At 33.8% G+C, this 20,107-nt stretch overlaps 1 protein-coding gene across 5 annotated transcripts in view; it reads left to right on the plus strand.

Annotated features, from left to right (window-relative positions):
- LOC120781463 overlaps window positions 1-20,107 on the plus strand; it is a 131,721-nt gene that overhangs the window by 80,144 nt on the left and 31,470 nt on the right. For 2 of the 5 annotated variants that reach the window (XM_040113683.1, XM_040113685.1), the window contains one exon: window positions 15,552-16,069. The exons of the other annotated variants lie outside the window; for them this stretch is intronic. In XM_040113683.1, the coding sequence (XP_039969617.1) occupies window positions 15,552-15,805 (254 nt within the window). In that variant the 3' untranslated portion in view covers window positions 15,806-16,069. Of the gene's footprint in view, window positions 1-15,551; window positions 16,070-20,107 lie in introns of those variants that run through there. 5 annotated transcript variants of the gene reach the window in all.

The following is a 20,107-nucleotide window of genomic DNA, read 5'->3' on the forward strand; positions in this document are numbered from 1 at the left end:
CCATTGGTTTTCGGAAAATGCAAAAGAACAACTGGTACGACGAGGAGTGCCGAGTTGCAGCGGAGAGAAAGCGGGATGGGATAGATACCGAGGGTTGAAGAGGGAAGCGAGACACATTTGCAGACAGAAAAAGATAGAGACCGAAATGCGTGAGTACGAAAAGCTTGATAAGCTGGCCGATAGGGGTAATGCTCGAAAATTCTACGAAAAGATGCGGCGACTGACAGAAGGTTTCAAAACCAGAGCATACTCTTGTAGAACCCCCAAAGGTGATCTAGTCACCGATGCGCAGAGCATACTTAAATTATAGAGGGAACGGCTCTCCAGCCTGCGGAATGGCAGTGAACGCACAACGCCAGGAGAAGGCGAACCCCATTCCCTAATCGATGACGATGGAGCAGACGTTCCATTGCCCGACCATGAGGAAGTTCGAAAAGCAATTACCCGCCTGAAGAACAACAAAGCGGCGGGGGCCAATGGATTGCCGGCCGAGCTATTCAAACACGGCGCCGAAGAACTGATAAGGGGCATCAGCTTCTTTGTAAAATATGGTCGGACGAAAGCATGCCCAACGATTGGAATTTAAGTGTACTATGCCCAATCCATAAAAAAGGTGACCCCACAATCTGCGCCAACTACCGTGGGATTAGCCTCCTCATCATCGCATATAAGGTTCTATCGAGCGTATTGTGTGAAAGATTAAAGCCCACCGTCAACAAACTGATTGGACCCTATCAGTGTGGCTTTAGACCACCCCTTCGTCGATTTCAAAGCTGCTTTCGACAGCACGAAAAGGAGCTGTCTTTATGCCGCGATGTCTGAATTTGGTATCCCCGCAAAACTAATACGGCTGTGTAAACTGACGTTGAGTAGCACCAAAAGCTCCGTCAGGATAGCGAAGGACCTCTCCGAGCCGTTCGATACCAAACGAGGTTTCGGACAAGGCGACTCCCTATCGTGCGACTTCTTCAACCTGCTTCTGGGGAAAATAGTTCGAGCTGCAGAACTAAATAGAGAAGGTACCATCTTTTATAAGAGTGTACAGCTGCTGGCGTATGCCGATGATATTGATATAATCAGCCTGAACACCCGCGCCGTTAGTTCTGTTTTCTCCAGACTAGACAACGAAGCAAAACAAATGGGTGTGGCAGTGAACGAGGGCAAGACGAAATATCTCCTGCCATCAAACAAACAGTCATCGCACTCGCGACTTGGCTCTCACGTCACTGTTGACAGTCATAACTTTGAAGTTGTAGATAATTTCGTGTACTTAGGAACCAGCATTAACACCACCAACAATGTCAGTCTGGAAATCCAAAACAGGATTGCTCTTGCCAACAGGTGTTACTTCGGACTGAGTAGGCAATTGAAAAGTAAAGTCCTCTCTCGACGAACAAAAGCTAAACTCTATAAGTCGCTCATAATTCCCGTCCTGCTATATGGTGCAGAGGCTTGGTCGATGACAACAACTGATGAGTCGACGTTGCGAGTTTTCGAGAGAAAAGTTCTGCGAAAGATTTATGGTCCTTTGCGCGTTGGCCACGGCGAATATCGCATTCGATGGAACGATGAGCTGTATGACATATATGACGACATTGACATAGTTCAGCGAATTAAAAGACAGGGGCTATGCTGGCTAGGTCATGTTGTCCGAATGGACCAAAACACTCCAGCTCTGAAAGTGTTCCACGCTGTACCCGCCGGGGGAAGCAGAGGAAGAGGAAGGCTTCCCTCCGTTGGGAGGACCATGTGGAGAAAGACCTTCGCTTGGAATATCCAATTGGCGCCACGTAGCGAAAAGAAGAAACGACTGGCGCGCTGTTGTTAACTCGGCTATAATCGCGTAAGCGGTGTCTACGCCAATTAAGAAGAAGAAGAAGATTTTGGCCAGAATTCTTGTGATTTTGTTAGCCATGTAGGACTGTTCCACCAGAGTGTAGTGCGGGTGAGGTGAAGTGGTTTGCAACCTCTTGTCTCAAGATCCGCTGGGTTATCTGCACTTGCAACATGTTGCCATTTTGCTGAGCCAACTAAGTCTAAGATTTGAGATATGCGATTCGATACATATGTCTTCTAAGTATAGGGTGGTTTTTCCAACCATGCTAGAACTATTTCTGAGTCTGACCAGAGATACATTTTGCAGCACAGCAGTGAACATGTCCCGGAAGGACGGCCATTGGTCATAACATTCATTAAAAACTTCAGTATCACAAGCTGGTACTTTTAGATACATGCCTTTATCTAGGTCTTCTTTTTGTGTTGTAACTACTCTGGGAGGGGGAGTAGTGGCTCTACTTGGCCTTACTAAACTTATTTGTTCAGTTATCATTCTCTTTGTTAACTCGTACTGATCACGGCAGTTATCACACTTGGCAGTTACCGAAGCTTTTGTTTTTTCTGGGAGTTCCGCGCCGTCAGTATCTAGTACTGTATCGTACGCTGCCAGAAGGCGTGCCCATAGATTGTTAACACTTTATAATTTTATATTTAAAACTGATTCCGTGCTGTCAGTAATAGGGAAAGCTTGAAACCGAGTTCAATATCTTATAAAGCTATCACTTTCAGTGATAAATTTCGATATTATACGATCTTTTGATCTCGTTTGCTTTGTACCGTGCTTAGAGCGTGTAGCTTCTGCAGGTGTGCTTTGTTTATCGTCGTCAGCCATTTTTGGAATTGTAAGAAATTGACCTGATTTAGATTCTTTTGAATCTGTGCTCATTTAGAATAAATAAAAATTTAGAATAAAAATTTGATGAGATATATCTGATAAATGCCGAAAACCGAAACTCTTTTAAGTAAATAAAAGCTGATATTCCCGCAAATTTACTAAAATACGCGTTAATCGTTTTTGTTAACCGCACTATTGTCTTTAGTTGCGATTTTATATATTTTCTATTACGGATTTATCTGTATGGCCTTGTGTATAAGTTCTCGTAAAGGCGGTATACGAAGTCACATATATACATATGTGCACGCTATGTGCGTATTTATGTGCATATGATATGCTAAACAAGTTGGTATACAATCCCGCTTGTTTTTGTAATACAAAGAACAAGAAGGTATTGTTGAATAATATTTGGCTTAGAGTATGTACATATATAAGTATATACTAATATATTGATCGTTAATAAAATTTTATAATTTATTTATTTATTTTTTTTGTTCAATACAAATTCCGCACCGCTTATTGTATGTAATTAATGCTATTATCGCGGCTTCGCATAATTTAAGATTTACTAAATCAGGGTATGTACATACATATATTATTATTAGGCTTGTATTACCGCGTAGGCAAAAAGAATACCGAATATACATATGTATACAGTATGTATATGTTATACATATGTATGTATGTATTTATATTTGCGTGATCAGAATAGAGCGAGAAAACAAAATGTAAGTTAACACAATATTTTATGAACTACTACATAAATTCCATTCCCACATTATATGCTAGAAACGTACAAACCGTTTGCATACTTTGGAGTCCTATTACATCCAAAAGTGCAACTGCGCTAAACGCACATCCGCTAAATTCTTAAGTGAGCGAAACACGCGCAACCATGTCTTCTCCCCCAAAACCAAATAGCTGCAGGTGAGCGCTACACGCGCAAACCCTTTTAGCTGACCAAGCATCTTTGGTCACGTAGGCCGGCTCAAGCATAGGTTAGATTATAAACTTTAAAGTTAAGTGTAGTCAGTCTTTTTAAGTTACTACACACGACAGGCACATAGTGCCGACCTAATAAAATTAATTAATAAATAAACCTCCGTCTCGTTAATTGGCGCCCGAGCAGGGACCGTGAAGAAAAAAATAATAATATTTTTTATATTCGCGGACGAAACTCGGCCCCTTAGTACCTTTCGGAAAAGGGACGGGCAGTATCAACCCAGCCGAACGAAAAGCATAAGCTAAATACAAATGCATCGAACGGAAAGTGCGTGACGGGGAAATTTAGAATAAATTAAACAAGTGTAAAATAATACAACTATAAGAGGAAAGATTTAAATTAATTCATCAAATACAACCAATATAACAAATACAACAAATACAACTACTAGAGGAAAGATTTAAGTTAATTCATCAAATACAACCCTACGGACTAATCACTTGAATCCTGAAGATAATGAAAAACTAAAGCAACTTATAAGTTCATGTCCAACCCTATTCGCCGAACCCGACAAGAAATTGACTTTCGTCACTAATGTCAAAGCAGAAATTAGAACAAGAAATGAAAAGCCCATTTACTCAAAAACTTACCCATATCCTATGCCTCTGAAAAAGGAGATTGACCAACAAATTGCTGAATTGTTGAATGATGGCACCATTCGTCCATCGAAATCCCCATACAATTCCCATGTATGGGTAGGACCAAAGAAACAGGATGCTTCGGGACAGAGAAAATATCGGATGGTAATTGATTATCGTAAGTTAAACGAAGAAACTATCCCAGATAAATATCCCATTCCGGATATTACCACCATTCTGTCCAACCTAGGGAAAAATAAATTTTTTTCCACCATTGACCTCAAAAGTGGTTTCCACCAGATTGCACTAAATGAGGCTGACAATGAGAAGACTGCCTTCTCGGTTACAAATGGAAAATTTGAGTTTACACGACTTCCATTTGGCCTAAGGAACGCACCTGCTATTTTTCAGCGCACTTTAGATGACGTCCTTAGAGAACATATTGGCATTCGCTGTTACATCTACATAGACGATATTATAATCTTTAGTAAAACTAAAAAATAGCATTTCGATAATCTGAAGATTATTTTCAATACGTTGGAGGAAGCTCGATTAAAAGTTCAATACGACAAATGTGAATTCATTAAAGAAGAAATAAAGTTTCTAGGTATCATTGTCGATCAAAATGGTATTCGCACCACACCAAAAAAAGTGGAGGCAATAACAAATTTCCCGCTTTCCAGGAACGTTCATGACTTACGCTCCTTTTTGGGAATGACTGGACATTATCGCAAGTTCATAAGAGCCTATGCTCAAATCGCAAAACCACTCACTGAAATATTGAGAGGGGAACTGGGAAGAATTTCCAAACATCAGTCTAAAAAGACCAAACTGAATTTGACAACTGAACAGATGGAAGCTGTCAACCAACTAAAAATGTGCCTCACATCCGAAGATGTTATACTCCATTATCCCAATTTTGAGAAAGCATTCGAGCTTACCACTGACGCCTCCGATTACGCTTTGGGAGCAGTAATCTCACAAGAAGGTAGACCAATATGCTTCCTTTGAAGAACGCTAAGCAGAGCGGAGGAGAACTTTGCAACAAACGAGAAAGAAATGCTAGCGATAATTTGGGCTTTACAGTCCCTTAGATGCTTCCTTTACGGATCAAAAAAGGTCAAAATATACTCCGATCACCAACCCTTAACTTTCGCTATAAGCAATAAAAACACAAACACCAAAATGAAGAGATGGAAAGCTCAGCTAGAGGAATACAACCATGAACTAATTTACAAACCCGGCTGTTCAAATGTAGTTGCAGATTTCCTTTCACGACCACCAATTTCAAACGTTAACTCACTTACAGTTCATAGTAATGATAGTTCACCGGAAAATCTGATATACTCAGTAGAAACCCCAGTAAATGTCTTTAAAAACCAACTTTTTATCTCTGAAGGACCGGAATCTTCATATAAATTCCAAATAATTTTTCCAATGTACCATAGACTATCACAGAAAAAAGCCTTTCCGAGGAGTCACTGAATTCACTTTAAAAAAAACATCTAAGTCCTTCAATAATAAATGGCATTAAAACAACAGAAACGATTATGCTAAAAATTCAAGCCATTTACCCTCTACATTTCGCTAATTACGAAATACGACTCACACAACTAGCTGTCGAAGATATTCCAAATACGGACGATCAAGACAGAATTATTATCGAAGAACATAACCGTGCCCATAGAAACGAAAAAGAAAATAAACTACAGATTTTGGAAAAATATTATTTTCCCGCGATGGCGAAGAAAATTAGGAAAATAATAAAGTTGTGCAGAATATGTAAAGAGAACAAATATGACCGACATCCAAACAATCCAAAACTCGGCGCTACACCTCTACCAGAGTACGCAGGACATGCCATTCATATAGGCATTTTTTCGACAGGCAAGCATAAAGTACTTACTTCTATTGACAAATTTTCAAAATTAGCTGTAATAAAAAATATAGACGGGAAAAGTATCGAAAACATAAAAAAACCATTAAGAGACATAATATTTTACTTCGGAGTACCCAAATGCATGGTTTTTGACAACGAAAAGACATTTAGTTCACAACCAATAAAATTCATGCTAGAAAATGAATTTAACATACAAATTTTCTCTGCACCACCATACAAAAGCGAAGTGAACGGACAAATAGAAAGATTCCACTCGACATTATCCGAATAATGAGATGCCTTAGACAAGAATACCCAGACAAAAACTTTGAGGACCTTTTGCAATGGTCTGTAAACGAATACAATCATACTATCCACTCCGTTACAGGAAAAAAACCAGTTGACATATTTTTTGGCAGACCCTGTCCATCCAATCGCGAAAATCGGGAAGAGACTAGAACAAAAACTCTCGAAAAACTTGAAAAGCACAAGAACGGGACCTACAATACCATAATAGAAATAAGAAGGACACTATAGACTACAGGCCAGGACAGAAAGTTTTCGTTAGACAAAATAAAAGACTAGGTACCAAACCTTCCAAACGATACAAAGAAGAAATTGTAAAAGAAAATAGGAACTCCACAATATTAACAGAATCAGGGAAAATAGTTCACAAGGACCGCATACGAAACTAACTCAGAACATTTTTATTATTTTTAGATCTCTCTTTTTCCTGAACTTTATTTTAAGCGATGGTTCGGTTGAGGTGTTAGATTACACTCAGCCAGAAATCGTTATGATGGAGGAAGGAATTGGCAAAATTCAAACAGGAACCTACCGGATTATCCACATGACAAACATAACAGAATACTCTACAATATTACGGGAACTGAACAGAAACTTCATACGAAACATTCCAGCTAACAACCCTCTTTACCCATTTATAACAGACGAAACCAGTAACATCAACATAACAATTAATAACATTTTACCTAAATACAAAAATAAAAGATCACTAGACTACATAGGATCAGCCTGGAAATGGATAGCTGGCAACCCGGACCATGACGATTTAGTAGCCATCAACAGCAAATTTAAAGAAGTAATCGAGAATAACAACCAACAATTAAAAATCAACAAAAACATTTTAGAAAGAATAAACAATATAACAGAAATTAGCAACTCAATAATAAAGTCTCTAGGATCCTAATACTTAAATATAAATTTAAAATTGACATAATCAAAGATGAGTTAGAAAATATTAAAAGAGCAATTCATTTAACTAAAGCGAACATTATTAACTCAGTTATTATTAACAATCAAGAAGCTCATAGAATAAATAAAATTTTTATCGAAGAGAATCTGCAATTTGGTTCGTTAGAAGAATCTCTGAATTTTGCAGATGTTCAAATTGCTGTAAAATAAAACTTACTAATTACATGATAAAAATACCGAAAACCGGTAAAGAAATTTGCAAATCTATTATAATTAAGCCTTTAAGTAAAAACGAAACTATTTTAAAGATAAATTTTGAAAAAATACTGAAATTTAATGAAGAATATTATGGTATAGAAAAAGATTGTAAAATAATAAACGAAATAAAAAATTGCAAACAAACCCAAATTGTTAATTTGGAAAACGAAAATTGTATAAAAAATTTAATAAGGAATAAACCATATAAGTGCACTGTAACAAATACGGAACATGTTAAAAATATTGTAGAAATAAATAATGGATTAATACTTTTAAATAATTTCGAAGGAAATATTACTACAAATAATAATACTAGAAAATTAAGAGGATCATATTTGATAAGAATCTTTAATGAAACTATAAGAATAAATAACATGAATTTTACAACTTTAGAACAACATAACTTGAGACCACTGCCTGCTTTAATCCAACATTCAAACTCAAATTCAGAGTTCGAGGAAGTTCTATCCTTAAAACTTATGAAAGAGCTTAATATAAAAAACATTAAAAAAATAAGTTCTCTGAATCTTTTAGTTAAATCCAGTTTATTCACTCATTTTGGGCTATGTATTAGCCCTAGTACTTACCATAATTGTAATTTTCAGATGCAAAAAGCGCGTAAAGCCTGAAATAATTATTAGCAAACCGGAATCATTTCAAATGCCAGTAATTAAAAGGACGTAGCATAGAAGTCTTAACGACATCCCATTTTTTTAATTAATCAAGCGGGGACGCTTGATATTTCGGAGGGAGGAGTTAACACAATATTTTATGAACTACTACATAAATTCCATTCCCACATTATATGCTAGAAACATACAAACCGTTTGCATACTTTGGAGTCCTATTACAACCAAAAGTGCAACTGCGCTAAACGCGCATCCGCTAAATTCTTAAGTGAGCGAAACACGCGCAACCATGACTTCTACCCCAAAACCAAATAGCTGACCAAGCATCTTTGGTCACGTAGGCCGGCTCAAGCATAGGTTAGATTATAAACTTTAAAGTTAAGTGTAGTCAGTCTTTTTAAGTTACTAGACTCGACAGGCACATAGTGCCGCTAAAAAAACATAAATAATTTTAAGATAATAAAATAGGCACATAGTGCCGACCTAATAAAATTAATTAATAAATAAACCTCCGTCTCGTTAATTTGTACAATGTGCAGGTCATTAGCCTCTGCGCTTGCGGATTAGAAAGTACATAGTACATATGTACATATATGCTTCAACATATTAATATTAAATTGAATGTTTGTTGCAGTTATGTATTTAAAAGTATGATTTGGGTAAATGTATATGTAAATATCGTCACCTAAAATGCAAAAGGCCGTAAATAACAAAAAATTCAAAATTGACTTTTTGATTGATTATGAAGTACTTAACCGAAACACGTGTACACAGCAAATTTTACATGCATACGTCCAAAAATAACGACTTTATAGGCGAGAATCAGAAGGCCGCAACTACAACTTCAACAATTTCATAAACCAAAAAGCCGTAACTACCCTTTTTTCATTCTCTTTGATTCAATTTCAATGTGACACATTGTGTTATCCGTAATTACAGTTGTTTTCATTATCTTTCATTCCTTTTCAAATTGAGTTATTGTGTTGCTGCCTTTATTCCCGGAATAAAACAAAATTAATAAAATGAGTACTAATTGTGAAAATGGTTGTAATGAAAAACTCAAAAAATAATAATAAAAGGTCTGGAAATATAATAAATATCGAAAGCCATTATTAGTGAAAAAGCTCCAAGAGAACTTAAAGCTGGATGTACTTCAAAATTCTGTGAGAAAAGTGCTGTACGGAATTGTTCTACATTTTCCGAAGAAAATCGTAAGGAAATATTTAATGGGTTCTGGAAAATGTCATGGGATCAAAAAAAATGTATGTCGTTAATCTTCTTGAACGCGCAAACATAAAGCGAATTGGTGTTGAGAACTCTAGAAGATCAATTACAAAACGTTACTATTTAAAACATCATTCTAAACATGTTCAAGTGTGCTTTCATATGTTTTTATCTACGCTTAGATTAAATGCGAAAATGGTGAGGAATTGGGTAAATTTCAATGACTCTCATGGCACCAATATTTCGCCAGAAGAACAAAACAAAATAACATCAGAACGTAAAGCATTTACTAATGAAGGAATTTTATTTCAAAAAAAAATTTATAACGTTATTTCACATGAATCTGACAATTTTGTCTGGGACGAAACAGATGGTAACCTTGTTGCTTCTACCTTTGCTACATGTACATATAATAAAATACATAAAAAATTAAAAAGTCACCAAATATTCATCACATAATTATATATTCCGATGGTTGTTTCTACCAGAACCGAAATGTAATTCTCTCTAAAGCAATATTATCTTTATGTGTTCAAGAAAACATAACGGTAGAACATAAATATTTAATAGTGGGACGTACACAAATGGAGTGTGATTCGACCCACTCCCTCATTCAAAGAAAAATCAACAAGAGACAAATAAATTTACCGTCTGCGCTGTCTGGCTTGATTAGAGGGTCTCGAAAGAACCCATTTCCTCTAAAAGTGCACCATGTTGATTACAAGTATTTCCTTCATTACGAAAGTATTCCTAAGCGCTACGTATCTATTCGACCAGGTAAAATTTAACACACATGTATAAATTATGTATAAAAAACTCAGTATCTTCAATACAGGCAAAAAATCCGGAGAGCCAACTGTTAATATGATCCGTGCCTTGGAATATGATCCATCTGAATAATTTATTATAAAACAAATATCAACGACGATTATAACGTTTTGTCACAACGTACACAACAAAAATTTAGGGACATCGAACCTTCACAGTTACATACCGAAAGAATGCCAATATCCAAAAAGAAAAGGCAACACCTGCAGGAACTTAAATTTTTACTTCCGGCTGACTGCCACAGCTTTTATGATAATATACCCTTTACATCTTAAACCTATTCTAATTTGCTATTTGTATTGCAGGTTTTGTTGTTTTCAAATGAATTATTTTGTTTTTCTTCACCAGTTTAATTTAATTTTATTTTCTCGAATTAAATGTATTAGTTAAATAATTTCTTTTGTGTTAAAATACTTACAATAAATAGATACAAAAAGACATAACTTGTTAAAAACTTTTTCAGTTACAGCCTAAAAGCACATTTTTTTATTTTAACCATTGCTTTCATTTTATACACAATTTTTTTCAAGTAGTTACGGCTTTTTGGTTTCAGAAAAATAGAGTGCAAAAGGCCGTAACTAACATTTCTTAAAAACTGCTTTTTTTCCCATTACTTTGGTTTTCAGAAACAAATCCGTGTTTGTTTTCTAAGCTTAAATCTACAATTTGGATATTTAGCTTTAAGTAGTCTTTAATCTATAACGTTTTTTACTTCTCCTGTAAAATACTAAAAATGTTAATTACGGCCTTTTGCATTTTAGGTGACGATATGTATGTTTGTATTTATTCTCGCTTTTACATTGGAAATTTTGCTTTTTATGCCTTTTGCTTACCTATTTTATGCAATCCTGCTTACTGTTTGAAAAAACATCAGGGGTATTGCTGGAAAGATTTGCAAGTAAATACTTGACTATAATTTGTTGGTTTTCTATTGCAGTGGGTGTGTTTGTATACACAAGGGTAAGCTTAGAAGGCAGTAAATGATTTCCTTTTGTATTTATAAAAATATATGGATGATATATTCTTGCGTTTCGGTTTCCTGCTGTGTTTAGTGTTGTTCTACTCTTATTTCCTCCTGTGTTTAATGTTTCTTTCCTAATTTCCTCCTTTGATTAGCGTACTCTTGCTCCCGTTTCCTCCTTTGTAGAGTATGTATGTATGTAAGTAAGTATGCATTAGTTGTATTTTTTTTTCTAATTATATCGCGCCCGATTTATGTGTTAATTTTTGGTATTTTTATGGTCAGAGCGCGCCCGATTTATGTTTTAATTTGTTTAATATTTATATTAATTATTATTATTATTTTATTTATATATTTTTATTTTATTTTTCTTTTTTTTCACAGCACTGTATTCTACTTGTTTTTTTTTTTATATATTTTTGTTGTTTTACATGTGAACTACTCGCACTGGATAACTCTTATGAATTTTTTGTAAAATTTTGTTTCTTTGTTTTATTTATTAATTTTTCACAAATTAAGTAATGATCTATTATTATTATATTTGTTTTGTATTATATGTGGTGGCCTAGACGCAGCAATTTATGTTTATAAATTTTTAATTTTTTAATTAAATATACGTATTTTTATGCTTTTTGCACTGCACTTTTATTTATTTGTTTAATATTTTTGTCTTTTTTATATATGCACTTTTGTAGCACAGTATATTATATATATGTGTATAGGTATGTATGTATAAACTATATTTTCTTTTTTTGGTCACTGCACTTGCTGCTATCCAAAACCGGTTTTTGGCACATATGTTCTTTGTTGGTTGCTTTTTTATTTGGTTTTGTCACTTATTATTACCTTTTCGGGTTTTACTGCCGCACTTTCTCACAGGTTAAAATTTTTTTTTCGAAATCTTAATTTTTTTTTTTTTTGTTTTTTTGACTTTTTTTAGCCACAGTGCCTTTCTTTATGGCTCGAAGGACCATGTACAAAAAACTCACCTTATAGGCCACTCACACTTTTGTTAAAAGGAAAAATGCACGGAATTCCAGAAAATCGTTATAAACTTGCATTTTATGTGAAATTCACTTTAAAATTATTATTACAAAATGAATTGATGAAAATTACTGAACCGTAGTTTTAAATCCGTTAAATATGTATATATACACAATTATGAAGGTTATTATAAAATGATTTTAATATAAATTGCAAAACGTTAAATATATAAAGGCGGGTAGTGAAAGGGAACCGGGATGCTGCGATGCTGCGAAAAACGGAGATGTTGGCTGGTCGACGTCGTAACGAACAAAGGTGCGCGAGATCCCTTCTCCTTTCCTTTTGTTCTAATTAGAATGTAGAAATTCATCGTGTTTTGGTGCATATGCGTGTGTGTGTGTTAATGTGCAATGTTCTCTCGCGTGATGAGGTGAATGCGTGCTTTTGATTTGGTGTGGTGAACTGATGTAAATCTAATGTGACGTTGCTACTCATTTAGCCACCTAATATATGGTAATGATTTCCAATTATTTGGTTGACTTTTTCCTCATATGCTCAATATATATTAAATTTAGCCTCTTGAGTGGAATTTATTAGAACTTGCGGGTCGGGTTTAGTATCGCGCCGGTTAATTTTGGTTCACTGTACCTAAACGAAAGAACCAATTTGTAAATTTTAAACACGCATGTATGCTTAAATTATCGAACTATCGAAGATTTTTCCACAAATTCACTTTAAAAAATGCTATTTTTTGCAAATTTCTAAATATATGCTAGTGTATTTTCATCTGTTGTGCATTGTACCAAGCCAATTATGGATACATTTTCACGCACATATATTACTTATGAATTATAAAAACCACTAGTAATGTTTTTAATTACTATTGATGGTTAATTTCTTTGTAAAGGTTGGTATGCAGCTCTCAAGTAATTGCTCAAGGAAAAAAATACATTATTTCTCAAGTAATTTTGACAGCTGGTTACGCATTGTGAATGATCTACATTAGAAGAGCAAGAGAGAATAAACAAAGAAAACAAACTTTGTGCGTAATATGTATGTGTGTATGTGTATGGTAACATAAATATTTTTATTGAGATTTAAGAAATGTTGTTGATGATTGGTAGGTTTTATGCAACATTTCAAAATGGAATATACTTCATAATAATGATTTCAACTAATTTAGGACGAATTTGACGATTACTTCGAATTTCCTTCAAGAAACAATTGTTGATTTGATGTTTCTTCGCAAAACAAGGTTTGCCATATTCACATTTTACTGAAAAAAAGTATCAAAAATTAGTACTAGATTTCTTGAGAGCTGCGTACTAGCACAAGTAAGTTTGTCGCAGGAAAGTATCTTGACCGTTTCTTAAGCGTTTTTTTATATGAAATTTTTACGTTTCTTGAGAGCTGCGTACTAAGCTTAAATCTTTAAATAAAATACACCTTTTTCGGCATTGAGTTCAATAATGCGAAAAACCAAAATGACTGCCTAATTTGAACTGTCAAATTACCGAGAAAGCACGAACAAAAGGGAATAAATTAAACCCACTTAGCAATAAATGTATGAAGTGAACGCGAAAAGGTGTTCAATGCTAAAATACTGTGGATGGCGTAGCCGGTGTTTGGCCGGCCAGAGTTATTTTTTTAAAGCGCGGCCGAAGGCAGCCAATGCAGAATGGAATGAATATTTTGAAGCGCGGCGCAAAAAAAAAAAAATAACCATGGCAACCCTTTTCTTATTGCGCAAATGCAGAGAATTGTAACTAAAATAAAATAATTAAAATAAAGCTTTATTTACAACAAATATTAAAAGTACTTACAAAAATGTTGGCTGGGTTGCATTGGTTTCAGTTTGTATGAAAAAATGAGCAAAAACACTGATTTTTGGTCATTTTCAAAGGGCTCCCTACAGGTCTATAGGGGCTCTAGGTGGTCGAGGGTGGGTTTATTAAAAAGTTCAATCCTTCCTCTTTCCAATAAAAAAAACTGTAAAGCAAGTTTTCAGCTTGGAGAATAAAAGGTTTCTTTTTTGTTTACAAGCAAAAATAATTGTTTTTCAGTTGTTTCCTTTGACATTTGTTTTTTTAGAGCTAAACATATCAATTTTGATACTCTCTGTTCTCTCTTTACCCACCATGGCTTTTTAAATCGAATGTGTTTTTGAATTTATTGTGCACGCATTAGGGTCGTGGATACAATGCTAAACACGATATCTGAAATGGATACGATAAAAAATATTTGATCAGATCATTTGTAAATAAATATTTTTGCATTGTGCCATAGCTCTGCAATATAAGTTTGTCCTATGTACATTATTCATTCAGATTTTGGCATAATTACCTGTATATTTTATGCCTCTATTACCATTAGAAACTTTGTTATAATAAACTCGCGGCACTCACCCGTTGCTTTGGCGACGACTTTGCTGAAAACCATTTAAAAAAGCGGGAAAGAAACTTATAGCGGACTGACTGGTACGTATAAGCGCATGGATCGTAAAAGAAAGAGGCTCGGCGCCGTCCGTCAGTCCCTTTTGTCCATTGTGTCCGGTGTCCTCGTGTGTGGTGTATATGATGCAGGTGTGTGGAGTGTGAGGTGTGGATGATGAATATGATGTAGGTGTCTTGAGTATGATGTGTGGATGATATATATGGTGTAGTCGTGTTGAGTATGATGTGTATGTGTGGGGTGTAGCCAACCATTAAGAACTTCATTCTACATATTATATATCTGTATTAACGATAACAAGTCGATGAGTTTTAAGGAAACATTTTAATTAGTAATACATGTAAATAAAAACAACTCCAATTGTAATATCGTTTACTCTCCCGGTAACATGAAACAATTTAGATTGATCTAAGTTTTCGTTTTCCAAATGAACAGCTGCAACATCAATGCAGCTTCAATTAAAATTTCCAATGGAAGAGGGGTTGTAAACCGATATTGCAGTATAAATTACTACTGTTTTTTTCTTATTCTTAACCCTCTCATGCCCGGATTAAAATGGGCGAAGCTAAAACATTTTTTAGGGCAGATTTACATATGTTAACTAACTTAAGTATGAAGTCCTTAGTGTCCTGGTTCGTTAGTTACAGAATGTTGCCTATAGGCAACAGCACTTTTACAAAATTATTGTAAACAAACTAAACACTTTTCCAATGACCTATAGGCAACATCGAGCATGAAATGGTTAAGAAAATTGGCTATTTTTGTTTAGCTAATTTTTTGTTTGAAAACATATGATCAGTGATAAAATTTGAATACATGCAAAACTGTAAAACATATTCATTAAAACAAATGTACTTATTTCTTTTATAGGTTATACGTATTCTACAATTAGTCCTCTTATTTATTGGATTCTCAACCACAACTCACTTAGGCAATCTCCCTGTGCACCAATTATACGTCTCCGTTCCATGCAAAATTTCTTGCGGTCACACTTTCGGGCCAATACAGTACCGCCACCGCCGTCTTCTACCAATGAAGCTGCTCTTGGCGCTTTCAACCCAAAGTTGATTAAACTTACCCCAAAACAATACAGAGCTCAGGCATCGTCTCACTATCTTTACTAGCTAGTGTGATATTTTTAATTAAGTCTTTTCATTTTAAATTATTGTTTTAATTATATATGTATCTTTTATAAAACTATTTGAAAACTTAGTATAGGTACATAATCCATTGGATCTCAGTGTCAGTGCGGTACACTACGAATATATATACCTCAAAATAATGCAGAAAGTAGCCTTTTTAAGCTGAATTATCGAACTATTAAGCTTTTAACAATATCATTTTATTCTATATATGTACATATATGCAATAAAACGAAACTTAAATTGTTAATATATGTATGTATATAAATAATCGTTATTAATATATTTTAGGTACTTATAATTCAATTATTTATACAATATGCATACATGTATATTCACAATTTATTCAGGATTTATTTGTCAAAATTTATAACTCAGAGTTGCTTTCTTTTAAAGTTATCTAAAACTTTCTTTTAGAGCAATATTATCTGAATTTCCCTCTCACTATAGTGAAATTACTTATCTATTTGGTGACCTAATAATAAAATAGTGAATTAGTTCTTTATAAAAAAATATCTATATTATATATATAGATTCGAATAAAAATATGTATATATATATATATATATATAGACAAATATGTAGTTTGGAGATTTCGTAATCAAATATGTGAAATGTTAGTCAAATATGTACACTACTTTAAGAAGAACTATTTTTAAGTTTATATATGTATAAGTATTCCAAATATTTAAAGAGTAGATGTGTAAGTAACTATCCCTTGGATTAAAAGCTATATATATTTTATACATTAACTACTTTAAGGAACACATCTGTATAAAAATGAGTACATACTGTATTATTATACATGTATGTATATGCGCGACATCACAAACCGAGTTTTCTTTTTATACTATCCAAATAACTCGCAACTTATAATTTTTATTTTTACTTTTTTTTTATTATCGGAAATAATTTTTAAGCAAGTTTAGCCTATCCTTAAAAAACAAGCGCAGATCACATACACTAGGAATAAAGTGTTTCTAAAAAGTAATACTTAAATAAATTTGCCGATATTGAAAATAAAGTGGAAAATATCCCAATATGCTGAAAAATATTCTCGTCTGTATATCTTCTTCTTAATCGGCGTAGACACCGCTTTCGCGATTATAGCCGAGTTAACAACAGCGCGCCAGTCGTTTCTTCTTTTCGCTACGTGGCGCCAATTGGATATTCCAAGCGAAGCCAGGTCCTTCTCCACTTGGTCCTTCCAACGGAGTGGAGGTCTTCCTCTTCCTCTGCTTCCCCCGTCGGGTACAGCGTTGAATACTTTCATAGCTGGAGTGTTTTCATCCATCCGGACAACATGACCTAGCCAGCGTAGCCGCTGTCTTTTAATTCGCTGAACTATGTCAATGTCGTCATATATCTCGTACAGCTCATCATTCCATCGAATGCGATATTCGCCGTGGCCAATGCGCAAAGTCTGTATATGTACTATACAAATTGATCAACTCCGAAAAGATAACATACATTTTTGTCAATCATTTAGATTTCAAATTCCATAAGCTTATAGGACTTTACTTTTGGGAGTTCAATTCACTTTTTAGTAGTTCTTTATTTAGTCCATCAATAGTCGTGATGGAGTTGTGTATACTCAATACCTTTTAAATTTAATTTACAATTTGTTTTCCTTTACCTAACCCGAACTTCAGACATTTGCTTTGACAGATATCGAACTTTTCTATTTTTGTATGAGTGCGTTTACATTGAGGCGATTCAAAGCAAAGCGAAGCAAAACTTTGGGCAACTCCCATATTTTTACGCTTTTCCAAGCAAAGCATTAATTCTGAATGAATAAATATGAATTTTCAAGCAAAGTGAGGGAAGTTGAATGTTAATCGGCCACAAGTCGTATTAAATTATACATTTATGCCCTTACCGATCAACATATTCGAGTACGATACGAGCCGAGGAGAGCAGACAGATCAAATTTAAAGAACGACAAAAGTGCAAGGAGGATAAAATGTTGTATTATTATATCAAATATATTAATGAAAATCGAAGTGAATAATATTCTGCTTTTAGAGTATGCTGAAATAACTTTGTATTGAATAACTTACTTTCTTTGACAAAACTTATTATCAAGCATCAAAAATTTGTGAAATCATAATCAGTTAAATTAAAAAAATAATAGTTTTTATACTTTTATAAATTAGAAATTTACAATTTTTGGTACAAAAACACGTTTCCACTTACACAATAAGTTATTACTGTTGTCTTCTACATTGGCTTCGTCAGAAATTTGGGTTTTCTGCTAATACATTTATATGTATGTAGTATGTAAACAAATTTCCATATTATAATTTTTTTGTTCTAAAACTGAATATATATCACACATTTCCTCATATATGTGCATATGTATTTCCTTTACAACATAATATATGTTTAAGTGGTTGTTACAAAAATTTTCCTGCTAAATTGACTTTCCGTCCTTCACCGATAAGTAATCGGAAAAGTACTTTTGATACCCTGAACAGGATATATTAAGTTTTGCAATATATATAATTTTTAATTATAGACAGCATAAAAGCCAACTTATTCAGCTCAATTCGTTGCATATTATTATTCGTTCAGTTTAAATAGATGGCTCAGAAGGCTAGCTGCACGACTACACGACTGCAGGCCGACAGTTGTCGCTCTCGCTAACTTCAATATATTTTTATATTTGCCAACGACAGTAGAGTTGACAGTAGAGAGGAATGATGCCACTAATATGTAAAATGTTAAATTATTCAAAGCTCTAACAAACCTGACGTTATTTTACAAATAAAAGCATAAAATAGCTCTGTTATATCATTTGTAATAGCAATTGATAATTTCAAACAAATAAATTTACCTATTTACTTATTTTTTACATAAAAAATTTCACTTTGAACAAAAATTGTAGCCTTCTGCACGGAATCGTATTTTCTGACAGTATCAGTGGTTTGTTTGTTTGCTCCAGAGATAAAGAGATGTTTAACTCCTCTCTCACTGTAAGTGAGAGAACAATTGCTAAACGTCAAAACCACCTAAACTTTGACAGTTGATCGAGTTCAGGGGTTTTGACGTTTAGCAATTGGAAACGAGCGATGGCCAGATTGAAATCTTACCAAAAAAATATGTAAACGGAGGGATTTGTTGAATCGTTCAAGACCCCTTTTAAAAAATGTAAAACAATGAAAATTAAATAAATTTGTGAAATTTAAAGATATTTGATGAAACGTTTTGTAATTTGAAGCATCATAGTTTTATTTTCAATGGAAAATGATTAAAAACATTTAATGATTGAGAGCTAACAAGCTTAAATCCAATTATTGGGTATTGAAAGGACAAAAGTCAGTTGTTATAATATTCTTTAAAAAGATTTAAATAGTTTCTCCATATAATAAATAACCACTATTTAGTAATTTTTATTCGTACTAAATGTTGGGTATTGGGTTGATAAATGCCCAAAAACTGTAATTTTGTTCAATCTGGCCATAATGGAAAATGTTATAAAAAACGCTAATTTTGAGGCGCTCTCACACTGGAATAAGTTTAACATTCCTTTATTCCTGGTTTGCTCTATGCAACGCTTTTAGAATATCTATATGCCATTATCTTTTTATCTCAAATTATGACTTTTTCTCAACACTGAACGGCTTGTTCAAGAACAACAACCATATAATCAATATACACGTGCGTACGAAAATTTTCGATTTTGAAATAATAAAATATTCACATAATTCTTACATACATACATGAATTTTGAAGCGATTTTAAATATGTATGTACATATTTTTTTATTATGTATTGTTTTCAATTTTTACATTAAATGATAAAAATCATATTTTCCGTGCCGTGATTCTAAACTTAAAATGTGTTAAGTGTCTTCCTTCTTAATAGATTCTGTCTTTTTAGACCGATTTTCAGTTTCACACGAAAAACTGAAACATTTAAAGTCACATAGGAGTTTTGCGACAAAACGAATTATGTAAATTTAACTCAATGTTAAGTAGATGTAGATGTGTGAATAAATCTATTCTAATTCTCTTTTTGCATTGTTATGTTTGTATGACTTTTACTTAATAATATACCATTTTATATTCTTGATGCATATGGTTAAAGATATGATTGTGACGAAAAAATGCTAATCAGTAATGATTTCTCAAAATAACTACACTGTTAATATAGCAATCGTTTCAAAGCTTAAATACTTAAACATCGTTCTTCTTCAATATGTACGGTATATGGTAAATACCTTAAAAGTAGAACTTGAAAATACACACTTATGGACATAGGTGTAATTAGCTTATACTTAAT

This window comes from Bactrocera tryoni, unplaced genomic scaffold (assembly GCF_016617805.1).
Source record: "Bactrocera tryoni isolate S06 unplaced genomic scaffold, CSIRO_BtryS06_freeze2 scaffold_7, whole genome shotgun sequence".
Lineage (NCBI taxonomy): Eukaryota > Metazoa > Arthropoda > Insecta > Diptera > Tephritidae > Bactrocera > Bactrocera tryoni.